Source organism: Camellia sinensis, chromosome 12 (assembly GCF_055761805.1).
Source record: "Camellia sinensis isolate YWXY chromosome 12, ASM5576180v1, whole genome shotgun sequence".
NCBI lineage: Eukaryota > Viridiplantae > Streptophyta > Magnoliopsida > Ericales > Theaceae > Camellia > Camellia sinensis.
Window position 1 is genome coordinate 94,654,892 of NC_138972.1, and position 27,199 is coordinate 94,682,090.

At 40.1% G+C, this 27,199-nt stretch overlaps 2 protein-coding genes across 2 annotated transcripts; one reads left to right on the forward strand and one right to left on the reverse strand.

The window, feature by feature from the left end:
• Positions 1–7,227: 7,227 nt before the first annotated feature.
• LOC145804639 (serine protease SPPA, chloroplastic-like) lies at positions 7,228–8,933 on the forward strand. Its single transcript, XM_082899282.1, has 2 exons — positions 7,228–8,013; positions 8,723–8,933. Exons 1-2 carry the CDS (start codon positions 7,860–7,862, stop codon positions 8,830–8,832), a joined length of 264 nt encoding a protein of 87 aa, XP_082755408.1. The 5' UTR covers positions 7,228–7,859; the 3' UTR covers positions 8,833–8,933.
• A 2,258-nt stretch (positions 8,934–11,191) lies between these two features.
• HDA08 (histone deacetylase 8) lies at positions 11,192–17,102 on the reverse strand. The gene is made up of 3 exons (XM_028230298.2): positions 16,639–17,102; positions 13,651–14,231; positions 11,192–11,961 (listed from the first exon to the last, which is right to left on the reverse strand). Exons 1-3 carry the CDS (start codon positions 16,958–16,960, stop codon positions 11,659–11,661), a joined length of 1,206 nt encoding a protein of 401 aa, XP_028086099.1. The 5' UTR covers positions 16,961–17,102; the 3' UTR covers positions 11,192–11,658.
• Between the last annotated feature and the right edge of the window lie 10,097 nt (positions 17,103–27,199).

Genomic DNA, 27,199 nt, shown 5'->3' on the forward strand with positions numbered 1-27,199 from the left:
TGCTCCATGGGTCAAGTTCACCTAAATTTGTACCAAATCCTCTGCTGTAGACCACCTCAACATGCAACCCTCCATTATAGAACCCTTCCATTTACTGCCTACCATGAACCATCTATTTTGAAGTGTGAAAACAAAGGTCTCCAAGTGATCAAGGTAGGAAAGTTAATTTTAAAAATTCCAAAGTTTCCCTCAGAAGTTAGCAATTGGACCAAAGTAAGAAAAGACAAATAATGTAGTCATTAGGGTGGGTACAGTGAGAAACAATATATATCTACGAAAAAAAATACAATATATTATTTTTGAAACGGAGTAACGGTAAAAAAGTTGTGACCGTCTATGAGATAATAGGCAAGGGCTAATACCAGTACGTGCTAGAGTCATAAATGTGTCAAACTGATTCATAGGTGACGTCATCATCTCGACATGAAGATAACATGACACTAGTAGCGGTAACAATGCTATTATACTGGTCTAAGTCGATGATGAAAGTTGTGTTTCAGTGGACCAAAGGACGTGATTAATCAAAGCTTTTATGATTTTTGGGTGGGAAGTCTAAATTCTCCGTAATTTGGCTCAATGTTGTGCCAATTACTGAAATCAACCCAAATCTTCATAATTTTTTTGTGACAAATACATAAATAGTACCTGGAAATGACAGGAGATGCCTCTTTTGGTTGGATATTTGGATTGGAAATCAAAGGCTTACAGATGTGTTCCCTAGATTGTTCTATGTGTCTTGAGATAAAATGGAGTCTCTTACAAGTTTACTAGGCTGAACCCAAAAAAATAGGAATTAACAAGGCTTATTACTATTTTGAATGATGCAACACATCTTAGAGAAGGTGTTGAAGATAAATTAAGATGAAGAACAGAACCCTCAGGGGAATTCAGTGTTGACTCAATTTGTAAATGGTGTGAATATTGTCAACGCCCAATAATGCTACCTTCTAAGCTGCTCTGGAACAACATTAGGCATCCAAAAGTCCAATTTTTAAGCTGGTTTCCTTGGAAATGGAGAGTAAAAACTAAGGTATTAATTCAAAAAATTGGGGTTGTAAATACTAATGCTAATACTACTTGTGTCTTATGTAATGGTTAGGCTGATGATGTGAATCACTTATTCTTGAGTTGTAAACCTGTACGATGTTTGTGGTCTGCAATGTTAAAGTGGTGGTGACTTCAATGGGCAATGCCAAACTTAGTGGAGGGAGTTCTACAATGGCAGGCAGGGTATGGGTGGAAGAAATTTAATAAGAAAATTTAGAGACCCATTCTAGTCACAATACTTTGGTCCATATGGAAGCAAAGGAATGACTATATGTGTAATACATCTCATTTTGATATGGAGGAGTTATGTCAACTTGTCAAAACAAGGATTGTTTTTCGGGGTAAAAAGCAACTCAGAAGAGATGTACTGTTCCATAATCGACTTCATTTCAAATTTAAATCAGGTAAGATTGTGTTTAGGAGGAAGGGGTGTTGTCCGATTTTCTGCTTGATGCTACTGTTGTTCAAGCTTTTATGCGGGGTCATTTTGCATACAATGATCTCATTTGCAAATGGCATGTAGATTTAGTTATTGTTTGATGTCAGTCCATTGTATTGAATGTTGTTTGATGTCAACCTAGACCACACCAATTGTGAATGGCCAACCAATTGAGAATGGAAAAAATTTAAAGCAGCCCCTGATCCACCGTGTGACTCTCATGGATAGCTTCTCCATGACAAATAAGACTTGTCACAACTGACGGAACGTAATTCGGAATCGTAGGTAGAGAGTTAAAGCCGAATACGCCTTCAACTTACTCGAAAAATAGCTTTTCGGGGAAGAAAATTCAAAACAGCCTCCGAACAACCATGTGACTCTCACGGATAGCTTCCCCATGATAAATAGGACTTGTGACAACTGACGGAATGTAATTCGGACTCGTAGATAGAGAGTTAGAGCCGAAAACGTCCTAAACTTAGTCGAAAAAGGGCGTTTCGGGGGGAAAAATTCAAAACAGCCACTGAACCACCGTCTAGCTCACACGGACAGTTTCCCAATGACAAATTGGACTTGTGACAACTGGCAGAATGTAATCCGGACCCGTAGGTTAGGTGTTAGAGCAGAATACGTCCTAAACTTAGTCGAAAAATGGTGTTTCGGGGGGCGAAAATTCAAAACAGCACCCTAACCATCATGTGGCTCACACAAACAGTTTCCTAATGACAAATAGGACTTGTGACAACTGATGGAATGTAATCCTGAGCCGTAGGTTGGGAGTTAGAGTGGAATACGCATTAAACTTACTCGAAAAATGGCGTTTCGGGGGCAAAAATTCAAAACAGCCCCCGCATGACCGTGTGACTCTCAAGGATAGCTTCCCATGACAAATAGGACTTGTGACAACTGACAGAATGTAATTCGGACCTGTAGGTTGGGTGTTAGAGCTAAATACGCCCTAAACTTAGTCGAAAAAGGGCGTTTCGGGGGCGAAAATTGAAAACAGCCCCCGAACCACCATGTGGCTCACACGGATAGTTTCCCCATGACAAAAAAGACTTGCAACGACTGACGGAATGTAATCCGGACCCGTAGGTTGGGAGTTAGAGTCAAATACGCCCTAAACTTAGTCGAAAAGGGCGGTTTGGGGGTAAAAATTCAAAACAGCCCATGAACCACAGGGTGAATCTCATGAACAGCTTCCTTATGGCAAATAAGACATGTGACAACTGACAGAACATAATTCGGACCCGTAGATAGAGAGTTAGAGCCGAATACGCCTTAAACTTACTTGAAAAAAAGCTTTCCGAGGGCGAAAATTCATAACAGTCCCCGAACAGCCGTGTGACTCTCATGGACAGCTTCCCCATGGAAAAAAGGGTTTGTGACAACTGACGGAATGTAATATTTGGTTTGAGACTTTTAAATCCTCTGCTTTCTCAGCCTCGAGACAAAGAAGTATGTCATTCAGACTCTAATGTTATGCCTTTTTAGTTTTCTCGTTTCATTTAGAGTAGGAAATTTGAAGAGAAATAAATAAATAAATAAAATCAAGATTATGGTTTGTAGTATTGAAACAAAAAGTCCACCGGCCAAATTTTAAACCAAAGTTCCTAAGTAATCTTTCCAGATTAGAACACTTAGGCTTCTCATTTTTCTTTATTTGCCTGCTATTACAGAAGTAATAGCTACAGGAGTTGGAAAAGTGGAGGCTCCAGCACAATGTCATTTGACAGGAACAATGATTTGATGCAGTTAACTTCATGTGACAAGCTCTCGACCTCAAACAGCATTGTGCCTTCGCCTCAACATTCAACTAGCAGAATTATTTCTTCACTGCAACATTCAATGTGCAATCTTGATCTTTGGTTTCGCTCCAAAGGGAGTTCATCCAATCAAGATGCCGCTATAGACGTCAGTGATTTTTCAGGACCACCTACTTTTCAATCAACTGGAATGTCCTGTGAAAATTTGGACTATTCCCTCACATCAGATGTTTCCAGGACTTCTGGCTCTTCCCAAACTTCGGTAAGTTCAATACAACAGAAATTCTGTGTACAAGATATAATTATTAATCAATGGGATCATAATTATGGATCATCTATCATGATTATCTGATTATATCTTAATCAACAAATGGAGCACCCTAATTGAATGATCGTGATAAGTAGCCTCATATTATATTTAATTTGTTATGGGTGTGACTCATCTTGGGCAAATTTTGAAGTTCTGATTTTAAAACTGACTGTAATGTGCTTAACTGAATATTAAAGCTTCAGTCAAGTTCCTCTCTTTTCCTGTTATTAAACTGATGTAACTTGTCTGCATAATGCAAGGTATGCTGATTTTTACTTTATGAGAAATCCTATCATTTTGATTACAGGAAATACTCTATGGTTAGGAAATGGACTGTTGGTTTATCAGGTGGTAAGGACCTAATAGCCGTAATCAGAGCCTCAGGAAGAATTAGTCATGCACAGGGTCTCAATGTTCCTCGTTCGGGTATTGTTGGTGAGCAATTCATTGAGAAGATTCGTAGGGTAAGAGGTATGATTTAGCTAGTGGATCTGCATTTTTTTGGAATAATCCGTGTGAAGGAAATCTCGTTTCTTGCTATTTTAATCTTTTAAAAAGACATCCTTCAGAAACAATAGAAAGAAAAAAGGAAAAAAAAAAGCGTGTAAAATTGATGGCATAGTTAATAGTTCATGTTGACCCTTCTATTTCCCCTTTTTTTTTTTTTTTGCTTTTACTTTCCTGTACAAATTGTAAAGTTTACAACATGATGCAAACTGTAAGATCATCTATAAATATTAAAATTAAAGCAGCGAGAATGTTTGGAAATTGGTTGGTTTCAAGATGGACCCACTTGGAACTTTTCTTAATCACATTTTGGTATTGGTTGTCACCGTTTATGCTTATTTTTAAGTTAGTATGGATATGGTTAGCTTTCGATATGATTTATCAAGTATTATAGGTTAAGAGTATTTTGATAATTTCAAAATTTTCTTGACATGGAAGGTAAGGGCATCCATGGGTCATATATAGGTGAAGTTGTGTATTGGGTCATTCTTTATTCTTTCCATATTCTTTAGATGAGTTTTAAAAGTCAAAATTCTAGTCAAATTGAAAATATGTTTCAATTTATTGATGGATGATTTAGAAATCCTTCAGAAACCACAACAATAAAATGTAATGACACATTAGTGTTGGTAATGAGGAAGAAGTGGCGGACTAAGGAAAGTGTGAAAAAATGTACGGTAGCATGGTGTTTTGCAGAGCAAGTATACAGTGGATGAAAGGATAGGCCATCATGTCATTGGCGCATCAAATGCAGTAAACTGTTTTGAAGACCTTGAGACGTACTAAATGGGATAGGGGGTTGGTTTGCTCTGACGAATAAGGAGAAAGAAATACAAAGTGAGTTGTTTCAAATCCTAAACATGAATAATTTAAAAGATCAATTGTAGTTACAAAAGTGGCTGCTCTGATGCTGGATCCTAGTCATATTAGATCTCAAAGAATGATGCTCTAATTATCCATGGCCCCAAGGGAGCTGTGGGAAGAAAAACAACCCTTTTTTAACTGAGTACATTTAAATGAAGAAGTGGATTTGTAATTTGAAGAACTCTTATGGCTTTGTCTCTATGTTTTACTGCTAGCTGAGAAAAAGGGAAAGCAAAAGTAGAGAATAATCAACTGAATTAACGTACATAATTTGAAATACCCGATATATATTGGTATGTGGATATGCAAAATAATAATAATTAATAAATAAATAAAATTTGGAGATGATCTATGAGGCTTATATGTGTGCCCTATGTAGGAACACAAAGCTTACATGGCATATGCTTGTGTTGATTAATGGGGAATTGCAATATAATTGAAATCTTGTATTCCATTCTTCATTTTTTAATTTTAGTTTCTGGCTTTTTGCGTAGTTTACGTGCACATCTTTTGTTTCTCTCCCTTGCGGTTTTTTTTGTTAACTCATCGTTAATATATCTTCCTTCTCTGGTCAATGCTGAGCTTTTTCTTCTTCTCCCAGAGTCAAAAAGATTCAAGGCTGTTGTCATTTGAATTGATAGTCCTGGAGGTGATGCTCTTGCGTCTGATTTGTAAGTGCTGCAGTGTTATTTTTTTACAGTAAGTTTAAATTGTGAATATACCATATGATGCTTGTTCCAATAAGAGGGCTTGTAAATTAATTCATCTATGAGAATGCTTATTACTTGGGAGTAATGATTTAGGGTATTTCAGTGCATTGGCTTGGAAATATTCCATGGGCTATATCAAGCCCACTCTTGAATCCCGTCATTAGACCTATATCAAGCATATTTTAATATTGTTCACTGCATCTATGATACACAAATAAGAACATAACCAACTTTTTTGTTGATAAAAAATAAATAAATAAATAATTACAAGAAATCCAGTGTGGATGGCTAGAGTTAAGTGAGCGCTGAAGTGGCCTTAGGAGGAGAGGGAGAGGGAGAGTGAGAGTGGTAGTAATAGAAATCTTGAGATGGTGAACTAGAACCCACAAGCTAGAAGGAGGCTTGCTTCCTTGGAGATGAAGGTAGAGGCTCACAATTTGTGGAGGGGTAAGGCTAAAGAATGACCAAATTTTTGGAGAGAAAACTAAACATCGTATTATTCCATAATAATCAAATATTATAAGGAGATTGATAAATAAATAAAACCCTAATAAAACCTTATAACACCCCCAAAGACTAAACTACTTTCAAGCTAAATAAATAAAGACAATCGTAACACCCCCTCAAAGTCATGATGCGACTTGAGGAAGCATCAAGAGTTTGTCCAAGATAAAACAAAGACACAGAACAGAGTGGGATTTTGTGAAAAAATCAGCCAACTGCATAGTGGAGGAGACAAGAGGCAAGACAAAGTCCGAAGTTGAAGATGATTGACACACGTAATGGTGGCAGTAAGGCTATGTTTGGGACATGAGCTTTTAGCAAAAAACCAAAAAGTAAGTACAAAAATCAACCCATTCTCTCTACTTTTTTTGCACATCTTTTCATAAAAAGTTAAAAAGCCACTAAAAAAGTCAATTCCAAACGAACCCTAAATCTCAACATAATCGGTGTGCTCTTGAAAAACAGAGTTGTGCGTCATTATCATCTTCATCTTATGTAAAGAACCCCCCCCCCTTTATCTGCCATTGATAGCTCACTAAAGGCTGAGCTTCCATTGTTGTTGCTTTTGCCGAATAGTCCTATTTTAGTAGCTGCGAAATGATTATTTTGGTGTAAACTTCTACTAATTCCACTTCTTGAGAGCCTGAAATCAAAACCAAAGGTTAACTGGTGAAATTAAGTGCATATGTAATCAATATTTTTCCCCCACTGAAGTTAAAGAATCAATTGAGCATTCTATTGATGGGGTTGCATACACTACAGTCTGATCTTTGGTTGAAATAACCGGCCAACTAATGGTTTCAGACTGTCAGTTAACAGTTGCAGTGCCATTCTAAAAAACAAAAAAAAAAAAAAAAATAGTTGTCGTGCCTTTCATAATCTGTGTGAACTTCCATGGACTAATTTCACTTCTTGGGTGCTGGAAATCCAAACCAAAGTTGAAAAGTTAAAACTTGAAAGTAAATCCAGTTATACAAGCAAGTAAATAATGTAATTAACTCAATATGTTCCACCCGATATTTAAAAGGTAATCTTTTTTACAGGCCTTCAATACGTTGCAGACTGTTGTTTGAATAAACTCTTGGCTCAAATGAACTTGCTAGTGGCCTAGTGCCCATATTTCTTTTGCAGTCAACTTTCAGAATCAGTTTCCATTTATCTCTTCAGTTGAAGTAGATGTTTTGAAAAAGGAATAGATAAAGTAGGTTACCCATTAGGAGGAGGTTCACATTCATGCTGCTTTTGAGAGAGGCAGAGCCTAATGTGCTCTTATTGTTTGAAATGACGTTCAAAAACTTAATAATGTTATTCTTAGTATCTCTTAGTGCATTAGATATCATATTCTTGTGCTGAAGAATGTGAAAGAAATAATTATTCGGTTCTGCATTTTTTTAATAATATTTTGCAAATATCTTGCATACACAATATTGACATTAAAAGTGAAAGATACAACATGCCAAAAGAAACATCAAAACAATAATATCTGTAAACAAAAGATTTTTTCATAAAAGATATTTGGTTTCACAAGAAGGTTAAGTTTACTCAGCTAATTGGAATTTCAGACATAGTTCTTTCTTATGTTTAGTATAATTAATGTATGTTTATATCTCCATTCCTGGATTAATATTTTGTTCCTCATATAGCAGAGAGGTAAAATAGAAAGGAAAGAAAAAGAAATTGACTGATTGCCCTTGATTTTTATCTTATACAGAATGTGGAGGGAAATCAGACTCCTTGCTGCCTCAAAGCCTGTCATTGCATCAATGGTTGATGTGGCGGCTAGTGGAGGATACTATATGGCAATGGCTACAGGGGTTATAGTTGCAGAGGATCTTACATTAACAGGATCAATTGGTGTTGTGACAGGTGAACCTAGCAATTCACATTCTTATGGTTTCTTTGATATTGTTAGACACTATAGCATGCCACTAATCACAATTCTTCTTTTCGTTTCTCTTAATTTTAAAATTCAACTAATCGATGAATGGACGATGTCTCAAGGAAAAACATTTATTCCAAAAGGTTTTAAACATTAGAACCAGAACTCAATTGTTAATCAATAACAATTAATAGGATGGATGCCTTTAGTTGATATTCAGCAATTCCTGAAAGGGTGACATTTTTTTGTTGACATCTGTTCGGAGAACATAAAATGTTTCCAAAACAAACTGATACTTGATCAAACCTTATCCTGTTCTTTAATTGCCCTTGTTTGCCTATCAATGACAGAATGAGCAGCTGACTGAGAGACTTGACTCCAAATTTTATGCCTAGTCAACATGGCAGATAAATTTATAATAACTGTTCGGAGGCCTTTGATTATAGTTATGAATACAGTCAATGCTGCAGATCTAGTTATGTTCTATCTGCTGCATCATCACATGGCCGTCGTTCTTCCCATATCTTCACAAAATAATCAGAAAAGAGAACTTCACAATTTTATATGTAGCTATATAGTTACTAGTGTGCTTAAGGTGTGAGAGTCATTGTGTGGGCTAATTTTTCTTTCGATGAAGGAAGCCTATTTAGGTGATCTAGATTATAGCTATTGATGTTTTGATATTTGTGCTTGTAGGGAAGTTTAATTTAGGAAAACTATATGAAAAGATTGGCTTCAATAAAGAGATCTTATCAAGAGGAAGATATGCAGAGCTTACTGTAGCTGAACATCGACCATTCAGGTAAGATGCCTGATTGATTTGCTGAGGATACAGATGCTTGTATTTTTTGGAAACAAAAGAGGGAAGCATCGACTTGATGCAACGATCCCACATCCTCATCGAAATATGACATTAAAATTCCAATTGCTGTGTCTCTTAATGGTGTTTGCACTCACTTTTCTCGTTGTTGCTAAATACATCGCAGCCAACTACCCAAAACCAGGCCGCTTGCTTGAGCACGCTGGACTACTCTGTGGAGTTACCGCTTTCTTTGTGGCCATCACCGTCTCTTTCCCTCTCTGCCTTAAGCTCATTTCCTGGATGGTATATGTTCTTTCATTGCTTGTCATTTCCATTTGCAATTGCCACACTTTTACCTAATCCCCTTACTAGTAATCCCTGCATCAACAATCTCTTTACTAACTATCCTCTCACTAACAATCTCATCCAACCTAATCCGCCAAACAAACATGACTAAAAATTTTTAGTAGCTAAAAGAAAAACTCTCGACTAAAATTTTAGTGGCTAAAAATGTAGAACTTTAGGCGACTAAAAGTTTGGTCGCCGAAAATGGTCTAATTTAATTTAATGTCCAACCTTTTGGCGACTAAAATTTTAGTCGAAAATTGTATACATTTGGCGACTAAAATAATTTTAGTCGCTAATTACCTTTATCGACAATTCTTTGACGACGACTATTGCGACCAAATTATGTAGTTGCTAAAACCCTTTGGTGACTAAAAATTAACTTTTGGTGACCAAAAATTAAGTCGCCAAAAGTGAAAATTTTTGTAGTGTATGATTCATTAGTAAAAGTTATGACATTTTGTTAATCTTATTATGATTGTGGAGAAAAAAGTTGTCGTTATGATTTATTAATAAAAGTTATGACATTTTGTTAATGTTATTATGATTGTGGAGAAAAAAGTTGTGGTTATGATTCATTAGCAAAAGTTATGATTTGTACTACCAAAAGTTATGATTTGTCCTGGTGAATCATAATAAAAAATGTTACGATTCAAATGTTATGATAATTGATTACAAATAACTATATTTGTTATGAGTTGTCATTATATTGTTATGATTTATAATGTCTTTGTTATGACACTTTGGTGAATATTATGACTTTGTTATGATTCATTGTAGTATTGTTATGATATTTGAAAAAAAGTTATAATTCTTTCTGTAACTTCCTACATGACCGGTTTAGCAGGTCATTTTTTATGATGTGGCACGATATAGACCATACAATAAGTGCATATCATATGCCCTTTTATAAGGTGCACATTGTAGATTTTCCCTATATATATATACATATGTAAATGCAGAGAGAGAACAACGAGATAAACTATCAAGATCTCACCCTTTCTGTATTGTGGTGTAACTTGGTTTTACCCTTTGTGGATCAATAATAGTCCAATGAATGATTATTAATGGGAAAAAAAAAAAATTTTATTATTCCAAAGAAAAAGATGTGATTCAAAGCGGAATGGCCAAAAACAAATCATTCATATAACCGATCCTTGCCTACTTGGTACATAAAACATGATTTGATTTGATTTGGTTCAATTGTGCGGTAGCCTGAAAGAGGGAAAACCTCACAAAACTAGGGTGATCGTGATTCAGTTTTAGACGGTTTGCGGATTGGTTTGGAACAATCCACATGTCTGCAATTTGGAGAAAATTCAAGCTGCAACCGCCCACAGTGCGGGTTGCGGTTTATGTGGATAGGGTTCGCAGATATGCGGCCAGTTGTAGACGGTTTACAGATTGAACTTTTTCCTTTAAACAATAAGCATAGTTTAAAAAAATAAATAAATAAACAAATAAATAATAAGCAACTAAATTCATCCAAGTTATCAAAGCCACACACAATAACTGTATATATTTTTAATTTGTTATGAATCTTCAATTTGTTTATATTTTCAACTGCATATATTTTGGTACACACACAGGTACATTGTCAAACTTCAATAAAAGTATTTGATCAATGGGTACATAACAACAACATTAAATTGCAAGAAAATCAAAAGGTATTCTTCATTTTCTCTGGTTGTAGTATTGATTTAACAAAAAAAAAAAAAAAACGTATTTGCCCAAGTTTTTCTATAAAAAAAAAAAAAAAAAAGAAAAATCTAAGTGCAGGCAGATTCTTGCGAATGCGTGTAAAACCCGCAAGCCGCAATCATATCGTATTTCAAACCATATCCGCCCGCATTGTATATGCAAAACCGCCCATTCGCATGCGGTGCGGTTCGGTTCGGGTTGGACAGGTTAAACGGTTCGAATAACCCTATAGCTAGCCTTACATAGAACTATCCCAATTTGACTTTGGAATTCTGATAGATGGTGGTCCTAGTATCTATTATAAGCTCTATAATCAGTAACTACAAAACACACAAATACATTTCACAATTTCACAGTTTCATAATTTTACATTATGCCTGGAATATAATTTACAAACTAACACCAGTTCAGTGAGAAAAACTCGGATAAATTACAAATACACTTCTCGAGGTTTGTTTAAAATACAGATTGCTCCATGTGGTTTGAAAAATTACAAATACCTCCTTATTAGAATTATTTATTTAACAGAATTAACTAAAAAAATAAAATTTATAATTGTTCTCCTATACAATAATAAAATTACCTAAATTATTAATTGAAACATATTTTTAACATCATTAAAAACTGTTAATTGACTTGATAATTTATTAATAAAAAAGACGATTTGTTATGAAATTAAAAACCTCAGGGGTGGAATGTAATTTTTAAAATCACATGTGCGATTCATATTTTAATCAAATCTCAAGCAATACATTTGTAATTTACCCGAAAAACTCAGAGCCGATTAGGATCCTTTCAAGAACGGTATGGTATCTCTTTGGTACTGTTTAATGGATCCAATGACTTCAATGGAAAATGCCTCATCTTCAGGGTAATAAGCAATGGGATCAGATAACAGCGGGAGTGGAAGGTTAAGCGCACCTTCAAGTGTTGCGTGAAGACAATAAGCTGAATATGTAACTTGATATCCACCTTCTTGTACAATCAATAGGCGTCCATCGCATAGCTTATCGGCCAGAGTACGAATTTTCCTCCCAATCTCTCTATAACCCTTCATCGTCAAGCATTGCCTTCCATTTGGGTCAAACTAAAGCATAGGAAGTGCAATTTAATTCAGTAAGCAAATCCATATTTTTATGAGCACCAACAGTACCGCTATTATCAGTAATACGTTTACATATATGGGTGTATATCAAAATATAAACTGCTGAGTTGTCTCACTTAATAAATCATAGTTAAAGAGGGTAATCATAATGATTTCTGAATTCTTTGCCACACTTGACAAGGCGATGAATGAAGCTAAACATACAACACACGCACATATCCCACCCATTGTTGGTATTATCTAATACTATTTGGGGCAATTGGTTGCCTGAAATGGTGTCAGAGCATTGGTTTTGAGAGGTTCTATCCTAGATTTAAGTCTCCTTGTATGTGCTCACCATGTTTTGTGTGTGTTTGTGACTGTTCAATTTACAGCGGGTTGTACATGAGGGAGGGTATAAGAGCTAGATATACATTGTTGGGATCATTCCCTAACAACTTAAATTTTTGGGTCAATTGGTAACGTCCAAGACTAAGTTCACGTTTTTCAGTGTTGTAAAAATTTTAAAAATTGGCTCCCAACTACAATTAAGTTTCCTGATTTTTGCATTTTGAAAGCATGCACGTCTACAAAAATGCAATTTGATGAGACAAATCTAAAAGTGTATTTATGTAAATCCTGAAAGTAAATTTGCACAGCAAGCCATTGAGCAAGATTTAGGGTTTCCACAGGCATTGAAGGGGAAACAAAGAAACAGAGGAGAGTATTGAAAGCCAAAGATAAACTAAATTATAAATTCAAATTTGCATACTATTAATTCTTCAAGTCTAGATTTCTCAAAACAACACAATTTTGCTGGTCTTTCCTATGCAATTATTTGGATGATCCATGCAAATAGTGTATTCACACTCGTATTGTCCAAGAAGTCAATGTGAAAGCCGATAGAACATAATCATTATCACTGTTCCAGAATTTAAAAATTTCCCAAGAGTTTAGTGGCCTTTTAATTCTCAAAAGAAAACAATTTCAACTTTGTCATCCACAGTTAAAACAGTAAATCGATCAGACCATGGCTGCCTAGAACTGCAAAATCCATTGTGAACTTCTAAGAATATCTATTACATAGAAATTACACTAGACTGATTATTTTTTGATATTTCAGTCTCCTTTCTAGTAAGTACTACATTTTAAAAATTTTAGATAAACTACCAGTAGGTTCTAGACTTAACTCCCATAAAATCCTATTGAAAATAAATCTTCATAAAATCGTTGCACAAAAATAATTTTTTGCATGTTGCTAAAAATTAACGGTTAGTGACTTTTTTGTCACAATTTTTATAAATTGTTGCTAAAATTTACAATTGGTAACGTTTTTTTGTGACAAATTTTTCAAACTGTCACTGAAAATTAAAAATTAGTGACTTTTTTGTGATGATTTTTTTAAACTGTCACTAAAACTTCTAAGTGACATTTTTTGTGATAATTTTTAAACTGTCGCTAAAAATTAACAATTAGAGACTTTTTTAATAGTGTTTGATGAAAAATGCTATTAATTATCATATGATCTATTGGATAATAAATTCACCTATACGTAAGTCACCTTTTAAATTTCCACAGTTATGTTTTCAATTTTTTAAAATTTAATCAATGCATTTGGTTTCCAACCCGGAAATACTTCTTCAATTAAATCAAATTTTAATATAAATTAAAAAATGAAAAATATCAACTTACAGCGCTTGAATCTTGGCCGATAACTAAAACCATCATATCTGGCTGAAACTTTTGGACCGCAGGGACAACCAACTCTGTCATGGCAAACTCATACCCTCTATCTCCTGTCCCATTCGGTAAAGGTATATTCAAATTATAACCGAACCCATCTCCATCACCAAGCTCATCAACATTTCCACTATGCGGATGAGAAGGACCCCACGAACCATGATTCATATGAAGAGAAATAGTGAGAACTTTATCGGAGTGGTAAAACCCCTCAGCAGTCCCATTCCCATAATGAACATCAATGTCGACAACCACAACACTTTTACAACCCGAATCCAAAGCTAACTGGACAGCAAGACCCGCATTATTAAGAAAGCAATACCCATCAGCTTGAGTCGGCTGAGCATGATGGCCCGGAGGCCTAACTAATGAGTAACTGATTTTTCCATGACCATCAAGTATATGCTTCATTGCTGACAAGGTAGTGCCAGCAGCTAGAAGTGCAGCGTCCCATGAGCCGGAATTCAAGAAAGTCCCAGCACAAATCATCTTCCCCCCATTTCTATCCGCTTCAACTAATTCATCTATATATCCTGGAAATTATTTTGTGTAAAGAATATCAGCCTCTAATTGAAAGAATTCCAATCAATATGCAGGAAACATTATTCAAATCAATTGGATGGGGACCTAACATCAATAATCTCCAACATCTATCTTCTCTCTTCCTTTTTTTTCATAAATAAAACAAAATTGTTATATAATAACCATAACCAAGTTAGTGACATGTCCTAAGTTTTTGTATTGCTTATAATCAAGGTTCTGAAAAGCGGTTGCGGTCGCCGTAACGGTAGCGGTGACGCGGTTGCAGTTGCAGTTGCAGTTGCAGTTGCGGTTGCGGTTGCGGGGTGTAAAGGCTGTAGCATAACGGTTGCGGTAATCGGAATCGTGAATTTTTTTATTTTTCGCACAATTTAAAAAAACTTACCGATACGCATATTTTTTTTCCATAATCATATTTATTGGGTTTTAAAATAAATATTGATCAATTTCTGTAAATTTTTAAATATGATCCAATATATTTTATATTTTTAAATCACTATAAACTGAGTTTTTTACATTTTATTTTAATAATTAATGACTTTATATGTCCTAAATTCATATTATGCTTGCGGCAACAAATTTTTTTTTTATTGGACTTAGATGTATAAAATTATTTTTTTTAATTATTATACTTGTGGAAGCATATGCAACTTTTAATTTGAATAGTTTTAAAAAATAAATTATACATGCTAATGTAATCATATAAAAATTAAAAAATAAATTATAAAGAAATTCTTTTTGTTTGAATTTGAATCACTTGAATATTCATTCTCTTTTTGAATAACTAGTAAATAAAAATAAAATTAACTAATCAAAAAAAATTGACATGTATAAAAAATGTATTAATATATAATTATAGGTGTTATGTTTTCTACATATTTTACAAAAAAAATCAATCACTAAACAATGACAAAAGTACAAAAATAAATAATAGCCTATATATATATATATATAAATAGATAATGACCACACTTATTATTATTATTATTATTATTATTATTATTATTATTATTATTATTATTATTATTTTCAGACAAAATATATAGATAGACGCACACAAACAAAATAGTTGAGTAATAATTGCTGAATAAAATAGTATAGGTCTTGCAGTTTTAACAAATCAATAATATGTTCATCATCTTTTCTCTTTTCTCTCTCTATTTCTTACTCCTCCATCTTCCCTTTTCATCTTTCCTCTTCTCTCTCTCTCCCTCTTCCCTCATTTTCAGTTTTTTTTTTTTTTTTTTTTTCCGAAAAAAGTAGTTCGGAACCGTTACGTAACTGTGCGTAACACGCCGTTATGGCCGTTACAGCACCGTTACGACCGCTACGACAGCCGCTACGGTCAACACACTTGTGAATCTCAATCACACTGCAAAAGCGGCCATAACAGGTGACAGTAACTGCCAAAACCGTTACATAACGGTTGCGGCCGCTTTTTAAAACCTTGCTTATAATTATCATATACATCTAGTTTGCTCCATTTCCATTGAACTGGGAAAGAAAGAATGTATTTTTGTCAAGAAACTGAATTTTAACCCAGAAACAAAGAGTGTGTATAACGCTGCAGATGGGACCAGATGTTTGAGAAATCTTCAACTAATTCATTAAAATAATATAAAAAAAAAAAAATTGATTATTTTCCTTTTCAGTCCCAAAATATGATATATTTGTTATTTTGGAATCAAATTTCAACCCAATATATATATATATCTATACTATTATATATGTGAGCACATGACTTGGTGTCTAATAGTGTGGTAGCTTCTCCTTCTGCCACGTGGCAAATTTTTCTATCCTAAAATAAAAAAATGTTATTCAAAGGCATGAGTAAGATTTGAACCCAAGACCTTGGGTTTCATTAAGAACACTCTTACCATTTAGACAATATACATATTATGGCATTAATTTCTTTATTATTTGTTTTTATGCTTATTTATCTGAATTGCACATGCATCGCATGTGCCACACCACTAGTATATATATATGTGTATAATATGGTTCTCAATCTAATTCGTGTCCAGATGGCACTAAAACTGGAAAGCCAATCCAAAAATTTACATTTTTAGTCACCAAAGTATATAATTCGTGTCATTTATTTCTTTTAAAGGGGTAATTTTTTTTATAATTGAACATTTACCCATGATTTTAAAGTCATTATTAAATTAATTTAAACAAGAGACTAAAACAAATCTTAACCCTAGAAAAATTATCGAATTCCCAATCAAATTTCAACATTATTTTCAACAAAGGGGCTTCTCTACTAACATCATATTTTGACATTGTCGATCATCAATTGAGCTCTCAATTCCATCATCTCGTGTCTCGCCCATAGAAGAGAGAGAGAGAGAGAGAGAGAGAGAGAGAGAGAGAGAGAGAGAGAGAGAGAGAAGGGGGTACCTGAAGTGTGAAAAGTGAGCAATTCAGGGATGAGGGCAGGTCTACCAGTGTGCCAAGAAATGAAAGGAGAGAGAGGACCCTTTTTGAGAATAGAAAGCATGTTCTTGACTCTGTCTGAGTTTTCAGGGTGGTTTTCGAGAACATCGAGAAACCCAGGGTCGATTCCGGAATCGAATACGCCAGTTCCAGGGTCGTGATTCAACATCCCATCGTGCCAGAAGACGTGAATGCGATCATCGCCAGTTGTTGTTGTTGGTAGGGAAGAAGAGAGACAAACTAACCCAGCCCTAGCCCCCATGCTTGGGTTGGGACTCCCCCACATTCACACTTTCACTTCTTCCACTGGTTAGTGTCTCTCTCACCCTCTCTGTTTTCATTGAATTTTTTCAATACTTTCTATTTTTACTAAATTTTTTTTTGAAAAAGTTAGGGTAAACAATTTGTCCAATTTCGCCTTAGATTCCATTTTCTTTTTTCTTGGAAAAATTGTACTAATATATATATATATATATATATTAATTTTAATAATTATAATTATAATTTTTTTTTATGAATTTATAAGTATTTTATAAAAATATGAATTGTACGAGGAGCAAATATTTGACAACGCCTGTATTCCTTTCGTCCAAGCTCCGCTTCTATCCGATCAACCTGTGAACGCAATGGCGGTGAGTTACCCGGCGGTGTATTGTCGGAAAACCCCTCCGACGGTCAAGTTAGCACACACTCAGAGATAGAGAAAGAGAGGAAGAGAGTTGAATGAATGTTTAGGTTTCTCTCACCAAATGATGTTCTATCCCCAACATGGGGGCGCAGTCATGCTTATATACTTTCTCTGCTCACCTCTACATCCATTCACTTATTGACACATAGAGCTGCTCTCCCATCCGTCAGCGCAAATCCAGCTAAACACCACCTACTCAAACCGCCAGACAACATTACCAGGAACGGGGTAGCCTGGCGACGTCACCTCGGACTCATATGACCAGGCTATGTAACGAGTCCGACAGGACCACTCGCCGAGCTCCACCACAACCCAGCTTAGTAGCATTTCGATACGACTGAGCTCCAGGCAGGTTAAGCCGGTCTTCAGAAGGCCTCTCTTGCGCGAGCTAAATGTGCGAACCGTGAAACCAGGGTCAGCAGACAATCACCTCGGCCAAGTTAGCTCGGCCCCAACGTGGGACTTGGGCCTCGACCGAGCAAACCAACTCTGGACAGGCCCACGTTAGCTCGGCCCAAACATGCTCGAACCTCTCTCTGCCCGGCCTCTACCACGACCCAAAGCCACATTATAAATCTCCCTTTCAATTTCCCCTTAATTCCGTCCGCGCAAGCGTGACTAGGATTACATGATCCGACCGGGGCCGATTCTCCGCCCTACTTAAATCCACAAGACGTTGACCGAGCTAATCCCCATGCTCGGTTTCTTGACTTGCTCGGTCGATGCCTCAACTCGCCATCCTGTCTCTTCAGTACTGACGCCGCTGTCAATAAGGACACGCGTCCTTCGCTCATTGGCCTCGAACAGCCAACCCCGCCGCCTCTTCACATTCGAATTTTGGCAGTTCTTTTTTCTCCTATAAGCACGCCGCTTGCCCCTTCACATTTCTTTCTTATTGCTTCTCTTCCATTCCAGACAACCCAACATGCCATCCTCTCTATCAAACACCATTCTTGCCCTAGACTGTCTTCTTGCTCGAAGATTCGACCTTCGCCCCCAAACTGGTAAGTTCTTCGAATCTCTTCATTGTTTTTCATTTGATACACACATTTTAGGGCACGATAGCCATAGGTTTTAGGTCTTCTCTCTTTACTATTCTTCAACTTCAGTGATGAACACGCGAGGATCTAGGGCGGATCGGGCTCTGGGTCTTCTTTTGATCCCAAAAAACACCAAAACGGAGCAAGTTACGAGTTTGCAAAACTCGTGTCGGAACTGAGGTAACAGAGTGTTGGACCACTCGACCAAGCTAATATCTAGTCCGCTTGAGCGGCCGAGCTTCTGGGTTTACCTCTGTGACCGAGATGGCCTGGCACTCCATCTGACCGTGCTAAAGTTGAGCTCGTTTTGCGCGACTGCGCTCCCACTCACACTTACACTTACACTTCCTTTTACTACAGAATCCAAGGGGACCAAGCACCAACACTGAGGCTCTCAAAGGCCGAGCAGCCATCAAACGAAAGTTTTCCAAACCAACGCAACCGTGCTAAAACTAGCTGGTTTCACATGGGGCGTTACCGCTTTCTGGTTGACACGTCGGTCGCACTAACCGCGTTTCGGGAAGAATACGGCATCCCCGCAGACGTACATCTCGAGCTCGGTGCCGAGGACACAACCCCTTGGGGCAGACTAGACTAATGCCCTTTCACTGTGCTTTCCATTATCGAAGGCAGCCTTCGCTTCCCGGTTAATCCTCTAATGTGCGAGTTCCTGAGGCACACCGGGCTAGCACCAACATAAGTTTCAACCAACACCTACAGAATAATAAACGGGATAGCCGAGCTGAACAACCGGCTAGGCCTGAACCTAGGATTAGCCAAGATACTACGCCAGTACACCCTCGGGCATATAGGCGATGGACTTAACTACTACTTAAAGATTAGGCCGGGCAAGGAGAAGATTGTAACCGGCATCCCAGATAAAGATATGCACAACAATGACTTTTTCTGGGTGTCTGGAAACTATGAAACAGCCGACGTGCCCGGCTGGTACATCAGCAAGAACTTCGGTTTGACATGTAAGTCGTGCTCATTGCTCGGTCAAATTATTTTCCTTTACTGTTCTGCATTAATGCCTTTTCTTCTTTTCCTCTATGCAGCTATCGAAGCCTTGCAAGCAAACTACTACAATCCCCACGAGGCTACCATCAAAATCGTATTGCGATATCATAACCGGGATTGCCACGAACTTCTCAGCTACGTACCGAGCTACAGATACACCGTTCCCCATCGGCGTAGAGTTACAGACTTTCTTCGAGCACCGTCTCCACCACCCGATCCAACGCTACTAGACATGCCCCTAATCTAGCTGACCGAAGAAAAGGAGATGACCAAACGAAGTCGCATCAAAAATCTCATCACTGCCACATCCACCGAGCTACCGAGCATCCCACCTCGTACCTTAAAAGCCGGACAAACATCTGAGGCTGTCATTGCCTTGGCATCGACCACTTCGGCACATGCCAGCAAGGAAAGTCGCCGAGCAGGAAAAAGGCCTCGGTCTGTCGACCCTACTGCCGAGCTTGTTGCCGAGTTGAGCACCGAGCAACTGGCGGAGGGATCCAAACCAACTCCGCCATGGCATCCACAGTTGAAGCACCGGGGAAAAGAGATCCCGGCCAACGCTTCGGTCAAAGGTGATAAAGAACACTTTTTGGCTTTTGACCTGACAAAAACACTTCTCCTGTCGAGCGACGTGGTCGGCAGTGAGCACGTTCCCGACACCCGGCTTGTCGAGTCCTCGGTTAAATCTATGACCAGGGTAAAAGCTTTGTACATCTATTCAAATTTATCAAGTGTTTCCACGGTTACTCTTCTTATTTGATCTTTAACACGTCCTCTTACAAGCTATCCAGAAGCAACATCTCGTGATGGATTGGATTCACAAGCTCCGGCAAAAGGTGACCGATGCCAACAACCAGGCCAAGAATCTTGAAACCGAGCTGGGGCGGTCTAAGGCTTCACTTGAGATAGCCAATGCTAACAATGCAAGACTCCTTGGCTAACTTGGCCGGGCCGAGCAAGAAAGGGACGAACTGAAAGCCCAACTCGCAGCCGAGAAAGAAGGGAGCAAGGCTGCCGTAGACGAGGCCTACAATCTCGGTTTCCAAGAGGCCGAGGACAACTATTCCAAGCAGGTCAAAGCCATTAAGGACATTTATTTCAAGTCCGGTTGGAAGGTCGCTTGCGAAAAACTCGGCCAAGGATCGGAGACCGAGGTATTTGCTTCTCCTCCTCCGACCTTCCTACCGGTCTACCTAATTTCTTATGCCAATGAAGGCTTCAACGCCTTGCAAGAGGAGGCAGACAAAGAAGCCGAGGAAAAGGGTAGTCAATCGGAGCTCGGTGAGAAGGAAAAGGCTGTTATGGTTGACCTGGAGGTCGCGATAGAAGGAACCGGTGACGAGTTTGTCGATATCTCCCCGCTAGCTTAGTTTAGGCTTGTTTTTTTTTTATTTTTGCCTGAATTTTTGTAACCGGGCTATAAGCCCCACCATATGTACCCAATTTTTCCATCGATGAAAAGTTGTTATTTTGCACTTACTTTTGCAATGTCTGCTGTAGTTTTCGTTTTAACCGCGCTATTCTTCATAGAGCTGAGAAGATTATCTCGGTCACATCTCGGCTAAAATTCTGGGGTTGAGAAAATCATCAACCCTTTTAGCCGGGGTAACTCATCTCGGTTAGAGCCTTGGAGTTTGGCAAATCACCAGCTCCTTCTTTCCACAAAAAATTACATAAGAACGATAAATACAAAAAATAATACAGTTTGAGGTTGGCCGCATTCCATGGCCGGGGTACGCTTCTACCATCTAAATCTTCTAAGTGGTATGCCCCCTTGCCCGCCAGACTGGTTATCTTGTAAGGCCCTTCCCAGTTTGCCCCTAGCTTGCCTTTGCCCGGCACCAGTGTGTTGCCCATGACCTTTCTTAAAACCCAGTCACCCACTTTAAATGGTCTGGGATGCACTGTTTTGTTGTATTTCCTGGTCAATTCTTGTTGGTATGCGGCCACGTAGATTAAAGCTTTTTCTCGATGCTCGTCAGCTAAGTCCAATTCCAGGGCGACTACTTCAGAGTTTATCTCGGGCTCAAAATTTTCACTGCGGATGGTGGGCATACCGATTTCTAATGGGATGACTGCCTCCATGCCATATGCCAGGGCAAAAGGAGTTTTCCCAATGGATCGCCTCGAGGTCGTCCGATATACCCAAAGGACACTTGAGAGTTCATCGGCCCATTTTTCTTTGGCTTTCTCTAGTCTTTTCTTCAACCCATCAAGAATGGTCTTATTTGACGCTTCGGTTTGGCTGTTGAACTGCAGGAAAGCCGGAGTGGAGTTGTAGAATTTGATCTTCAATTCCTCACAAAATCCTCTAAATAAGCGCCTGTCAAATTGGGTGCCATTATTAGAAATCAGAATCTTAGGGACGCCAAACCGCGTTACTACATTCTGCCAGACAAACCGTTTGACGTCTTTCTCCTTGATAGTCGCTAGGGGCTCAAATTCAACCCATTTGGTGAAGTAATCCGTAGCCGCAATGAAGAACTTTCGGTTGCCTGGTGCCGTTGGGAGTGGTCCCACTATATCTAGCCCCCACATCGCAAAAGGCCAAGGGCTTGTGAGGAGAAGAAGTTCTCTGGTCGGCTGATGAATTTGGTGGGCGAACTTCTGGCACTTCTCATATTTTTTAACATATTTCTGAGCGTCTGCTTGCATGCATGGCCACCAATATCCTTGCAAGATAGCTCGGTAAGCCAAAGATCTTCCCCCGATGTGGCTTCCGCATATGCCTTCATGAATCTCGTATAGGAAAGCTTCCACGCTGTTTGGATGTACACACTTGAGATACGGACCGGTGAATGACTTCTTGTATAAAACGCCGGATGGAGAGAGCCAAAACTGCTCTGACTTCACCTGGACTTTATGCGCTTCTTTTTTGTCAACCGGAAGGGTCTGTTCTTTTAGGAAAAGGATAATAGGGTCCATCCAAGAGGGGCCAAGCTCGGTACAAAGTACTTCTGTCTGCTTGGGTTTCTCAATACTAGGCCATGGAAGAAACTCAATCAGGAGAGGACTAGGAGATGAACTATCGACCATGGAAGCTAGACCAGCTAACTCATCCGCACGGCCGTTTTCTTCACGATCAATTTGTTGGACCCTTTTTGCCTAGAATCACTTGATGTTGTTCTCTTACCGGAGCTTGGTACTTCGCCATTCTGTCATCTTTGGCTTCGTAGACCCCAGACACTTGGTTGATAACAAGTTGGGAGTCGTTGTAAACTATCAACTCGGTTGCGCGCAACTGGAGCACGCTCTTAAGCCCAGCCAGTAGCGCCTCGTACTCAGCCTCATTGTTTGACGCAGGGAATCCGAGTGTGATAGAGTGTTCGATGGTCAGGCCGTCCAGCGATATCAAAACTATGCCCAGCCCGGCGTCGTGACGATTTGAAGCTCCATCTACAAAAAAGTTTCCACATTTCACCGACAAAGAGTTTCCAACACTCTGAGGGGTATTGGGAGGCTTGAAAGTTGATAGAATCACGGTCGCACGAATGCTCGGTTTCAGGTTTGCTGCTATCTTTTTCGTTGTCGGACATGTCTTGAAACCCCCTCGGCGATGCGGCAGCGGACCGAACAGGTTGCTCTGTTATTCCCAAGTCCGTTGTTACATTGCCGGGCTGCAGTACTATTCCGACCAGAGCTTTTAAAGACGGGCGCGCAAGTTTCGCGTCGCCAACATCGCCCTGTTGTGCAATTTCCGTTGAGCTGTCATTCACCTCATCGGCTACCGCGGTGAGATCCATAGGGCATACTTAGTGAATTCCAAGCGAGAATTCAGTAACAAAGTCTGCCAATGCTTGTGCTTTTATGGCCGCTTGGGGTTGAAACTTGATGTCGAATTGTCCCAACTCGACCGCCCACTTCAGGGTTCGACCGGAGAAATCCGCCCGCTTGAACTAGGCTTTGAGGGAGAATTCGGTCAACACGACGATTGTGTGAGCATGAAAGTAGTGCGCCAATTTCTTGGAGGCCATCATCAACTCCAAAGCAAGTTTTTCCAGCGGCAAATACCTCAACTTTGCCGATAGCAAGGTTTTGCTCACGTAAAAGATAGGAAAATGCTGGATACCTTCTGACCGGACAAGCACCGCACTAACTGCATGCTGAGAAACTGCCAGATAAAAGTAGAGTTCTTCGCCGGGCTCGAGTGTCACCAATAATGGGGCAGAAGACAAATACGCCTTGAGCTCGGCCAAAGCCCTGTCACATTTCTCATCCCATGAAAATTTGGACTTCAAGGCTCGAAAGTAAGAACGGCAGCAATCGGATGACCGGCTTATGAATCGGTTAAGCGCGGCGGTCATGCCGGCCAAATGCTGCACGTCCTTTGCCGAGTTGGGTTGCTTCAATTCTTGTATGGATTTGATTTGTGTGGAGTCCACCTCGATGACTCGGTTTGTGACTAGGAAGCCTAGGAATTTCCCGAATCCCACACCAAAGGCACACTTTGACGCATTTAAGCGTAGCTTGTGTTGTTTAAGAATGGCGAACATCTCAGCTAGGTCGGATAAGTGGTTTGCCTGATGCTTGCTTTTGACCACCATGTTATCGATATAAGCCTCCATCGTCTGGCCTAGCAGAAGAGCGAACATTTTGGTCATCATCCTTTGGAAAGTCGCTCCGGCGTTCTTCAAACCAAAAGGCATGACTCGATAGCAGAATAGTCCCCATGGGGTGGTGAAAGAGGTTATCTCGCGGTCGGGGCCATGCATGGCGATCTGATGATAACCGCAATAGACATCTAAGAAACTGAGCCTGTTATGTCCGGCCGTAAGATCCACCAGCTGGTCTATTCTGGGTAGAGAAAAGCTATCTTTAGGGCAAACTCGGTTGACAGTCTTGTAGTCAACGCAAACTCGCCACTTCCCATTCTTTTTAGGTATTACGACTGTGTTTGAGACTCACCGAGGGTAGTGCACTTCCTAGATAGCCCATGCTTCTAGCAGGTTTCTTACTTCCTCTGCGACTACCTCAGCGTGATAAAGAACCGATCTCCTCGTTCTTTGAATGACAGGGCGTGCATCTAGGAAGACATTGAGTTGGTGGCAAATAAAGCTTGGATCAACGCCAAGCATGTCGTACGGCGCCCATGCGAAGACTTCGATATTCGCCATCAAGAAATCTACCATCTCGGTCCTTTCTTGGGCGGTCAGGCTTGACCCTAGCAAAAAGAACTTATTTGGACTTTCGGCATCGATCCGTACCAATTCTTTAACAGCCTTGTCCTCGGCCTTGGCGCCCACATCATCAAGGACACCCTGGTCTTCCGGACCTTCAATCATTTGGACGAAGCCTTTGGCAGCTCGGCTCCCGTTCACTGCCACGAAACATTGCTTCGACATGACTTGATCGCCCCAAATTTCCTCAACTTCCCCTATAGCCGAGGGAAACCTCATAACTTGGTGGTAGGTTGACGCGACCACCTGCATGGCATGAAGCCATCCCCTACCCAAGATCAGGTTATATGTGGATGGCACTTTCAATACCCAGAACTCCACCTGCTTGACAACGGATCCGACTTTGACTGGTAAGATTACCTTTTCCATAGGCCACTCCGGTTGTGAGTTGAAACCAACTAGTGGCGAAGTTGCCGGAGCCAAGTCTATATCCCGGAGTTTGAGTTACTTGAACGCATCGTAGTACATAATCTCAACCGAGCTTCCTTAGTCAATCAAGATGCGATTGACATCGAAGTCTCTGACACAGAGGGTGACTACTAGGGCACCGTTGTGTGGCGTTTGAATGCACTCTAGGTCCCTAGTTGAGAAACTTATCACATCTTTCTCCTCGATCTTCCCCTTTTTGATCGCGGCTGGACTGACAACACCTCCCTTATATGTTCTGTCTTTTTGATCATTCCTCGGAGCTCGCATACACGCGCCGGCTCCACTATGCCGTGGATCACATTGACCACTCCTTGAGGAGGCGTCTCGGATCAGCCGGGGTAAGATACGTGGCTCTAACACCCCCATCAATGTAAAGGTCTAAGTGACCGGCTGCGACTAACTCCTCCAAGTGTTGCTTTAAAGGCAAATAGTCCTCTGTCTGGTGTCCACGCTCCCTATGATATGTGCAGCGGTACCGCGGATCGAAGCCCTTCTGCGCATCGCCTAACTTAGCAGGAAACCGGACGTAATCCTCGTCGCGGATTTCACTAAGTATGCGATAGATTAGAATCTTAAATACTGTAGTGATGCCCGTCCGAGCATTCAACCTTCTGTTAGCATCAACTGCGTCATCACGGGGATATTCTGCTCGGTCATTGCAGCAACCTTTACCCCGATTTCTATGACTTGGTCCATGGTCAGATTCCCCGGTGTGATCATTTGGACGAGTAGTCTCCTGTTCGACTGCGTGTACCTTGCTAGCTGCCCTTTCGTCTGTTGTCATCGGATTTGTCTTCGCGGTGGATACTGCCGCATCATCCTCTACTCGGAGGTGCTCATTGATGCATTGCATTAGTTGCCCCATGGACGTCGGCTGGTTCATTGTAAGCGAGTCCCTCAGCCTATGCCCGACCGAGAGACCATGCTTATATTGGGTGATTGCCAGGTTAATCGAGCAATCTAGGATCTCATTGAAGGTTTCCTAGTACCTAGAGTTGTATGCCTTGAGGGTGTCACTCGACTCCATCTTGACACTCAGAAGGTGGTCCACTGCTTTTGGCGTTTTGGTGTTGGTTTTGAAACGAGTCACGAATGCTTCTGCCAACTGCTGTCACATCTCAATACTCTCTTTTGGAAGCCTCTCAAACCATTTCAAGCCCAATTCGCCCAAACTGGATGGGAAAATAAGGCACATAAGAACATCATTACGTCTGTGTTCAGCCATGACCTGCCGGAAGTGGCTTACATGCATGTACGGATCGCTTTTTCCGTCATAAAGTGTAAACTTGGGCTGGTGAAAGCCCGCTGGGAGCGGCGTGGTCTTTATTTCAAGGGAGAAGGGAGAGGCGTTCAACCTCGCCAAGTCGGTGTCCAAAGGAACTGGTACGGCCAAACGGGGCGGTGACATCATAACCTCCTCACTATGGTGACCTCCGTAAGATAACCGTTGGAGCGTCGGCACCCTTTCAGCCTGCTGTCGGTGAGCTCACTCCTTCAAGACGTCCCTCAAGTCCTCTGAACGAACGGAGTAAGTATATCTCAAAGTGGTCGACGGACGTGAGGGATGGTAGGTACTATCTTGCGCGCTAGACTTCTCTGCAAGCGTGTCTAGGTCCCCAACTCTATAGCTTCTGGTGATAGAAAGGGAGGGAGTGTGCCGCTGGCTCTGGCTGCCTGAGCGGCGGGGTTGGGTGCGCTCACTGTGGTCTTCCACTCCAGTAACACCCTTCCCTTTGACCTGTCATTTGAGAGCTTCCATCTCTGCCGCCATTCTCTGGATGACGGTGTCTTGGTCCCTTAACTTGTGCTCCAGACGTCGAGCATGCGATTCTCTTCGCCGCCGGTATCCATCTAGGCTCCGTGAGCGACCAAAACTTCTGGCGCGCTTATCTCGTGCATCTCTCGGAAGTCCTCCTGGGGAAGTCTCCAGGTCTACCATGTTCGGAACGGCGGGGAGTCCGTCTCACAGTCTGGCTGACTCCAGGGTAACACCATCAATGGCAGACAACGGTATTTCATCGTTGTTCACCATGGAAGGCGATCAGATAAGCTTGGAGGACAAGGTTGTGTCTGCAAAATCTTCCCACAGACGGCGCCAATTGTACGAGGAGCAACTATTCGACAACGCCCGTATTCCTTTTGTCCAAGCTCCGCTTCTATCCGATCAA

Bases quoted from the DNA above. Each gene is read 5' to 3' on its own strand.
- LOC145804639 (XM_082899282.1), top strand. From the start codon at position 7,860: ATGTGGAGGGAAATCAGACTCCTTGCTGCCTCAAAGCCTGTCATTGCA. The intron at 8,014-8,722 runs GTGAACCTAGCA...TTGTGCTTGTAG, and splicing joins ATCAATTGGTGTTGTGACAG to GGAAGTTTAATTTAGGAAAA.
- HDA08 (XM_028230298.2), bottom strand. From the start codon at position 16,960: ATGTGGGGGAGTCCCAACCCAAGCATGGGGGCTAGGGCTGGGTTAGTT. The intron at 14,232-16,638 runs GTACCCCCTTCT...AATAATTTCCAG, and splicing joins GCTCACTTTTCACACTTCAG to GATATATAGATGAATTAGTT. The intron at 11,962-13,650 runs GTAAGTTGATAT...CCTATGCTTTAG, and splicing joins TCGGCCAAGATTCAAGCGCT to TTTGACCCAAATGGAAGGCA.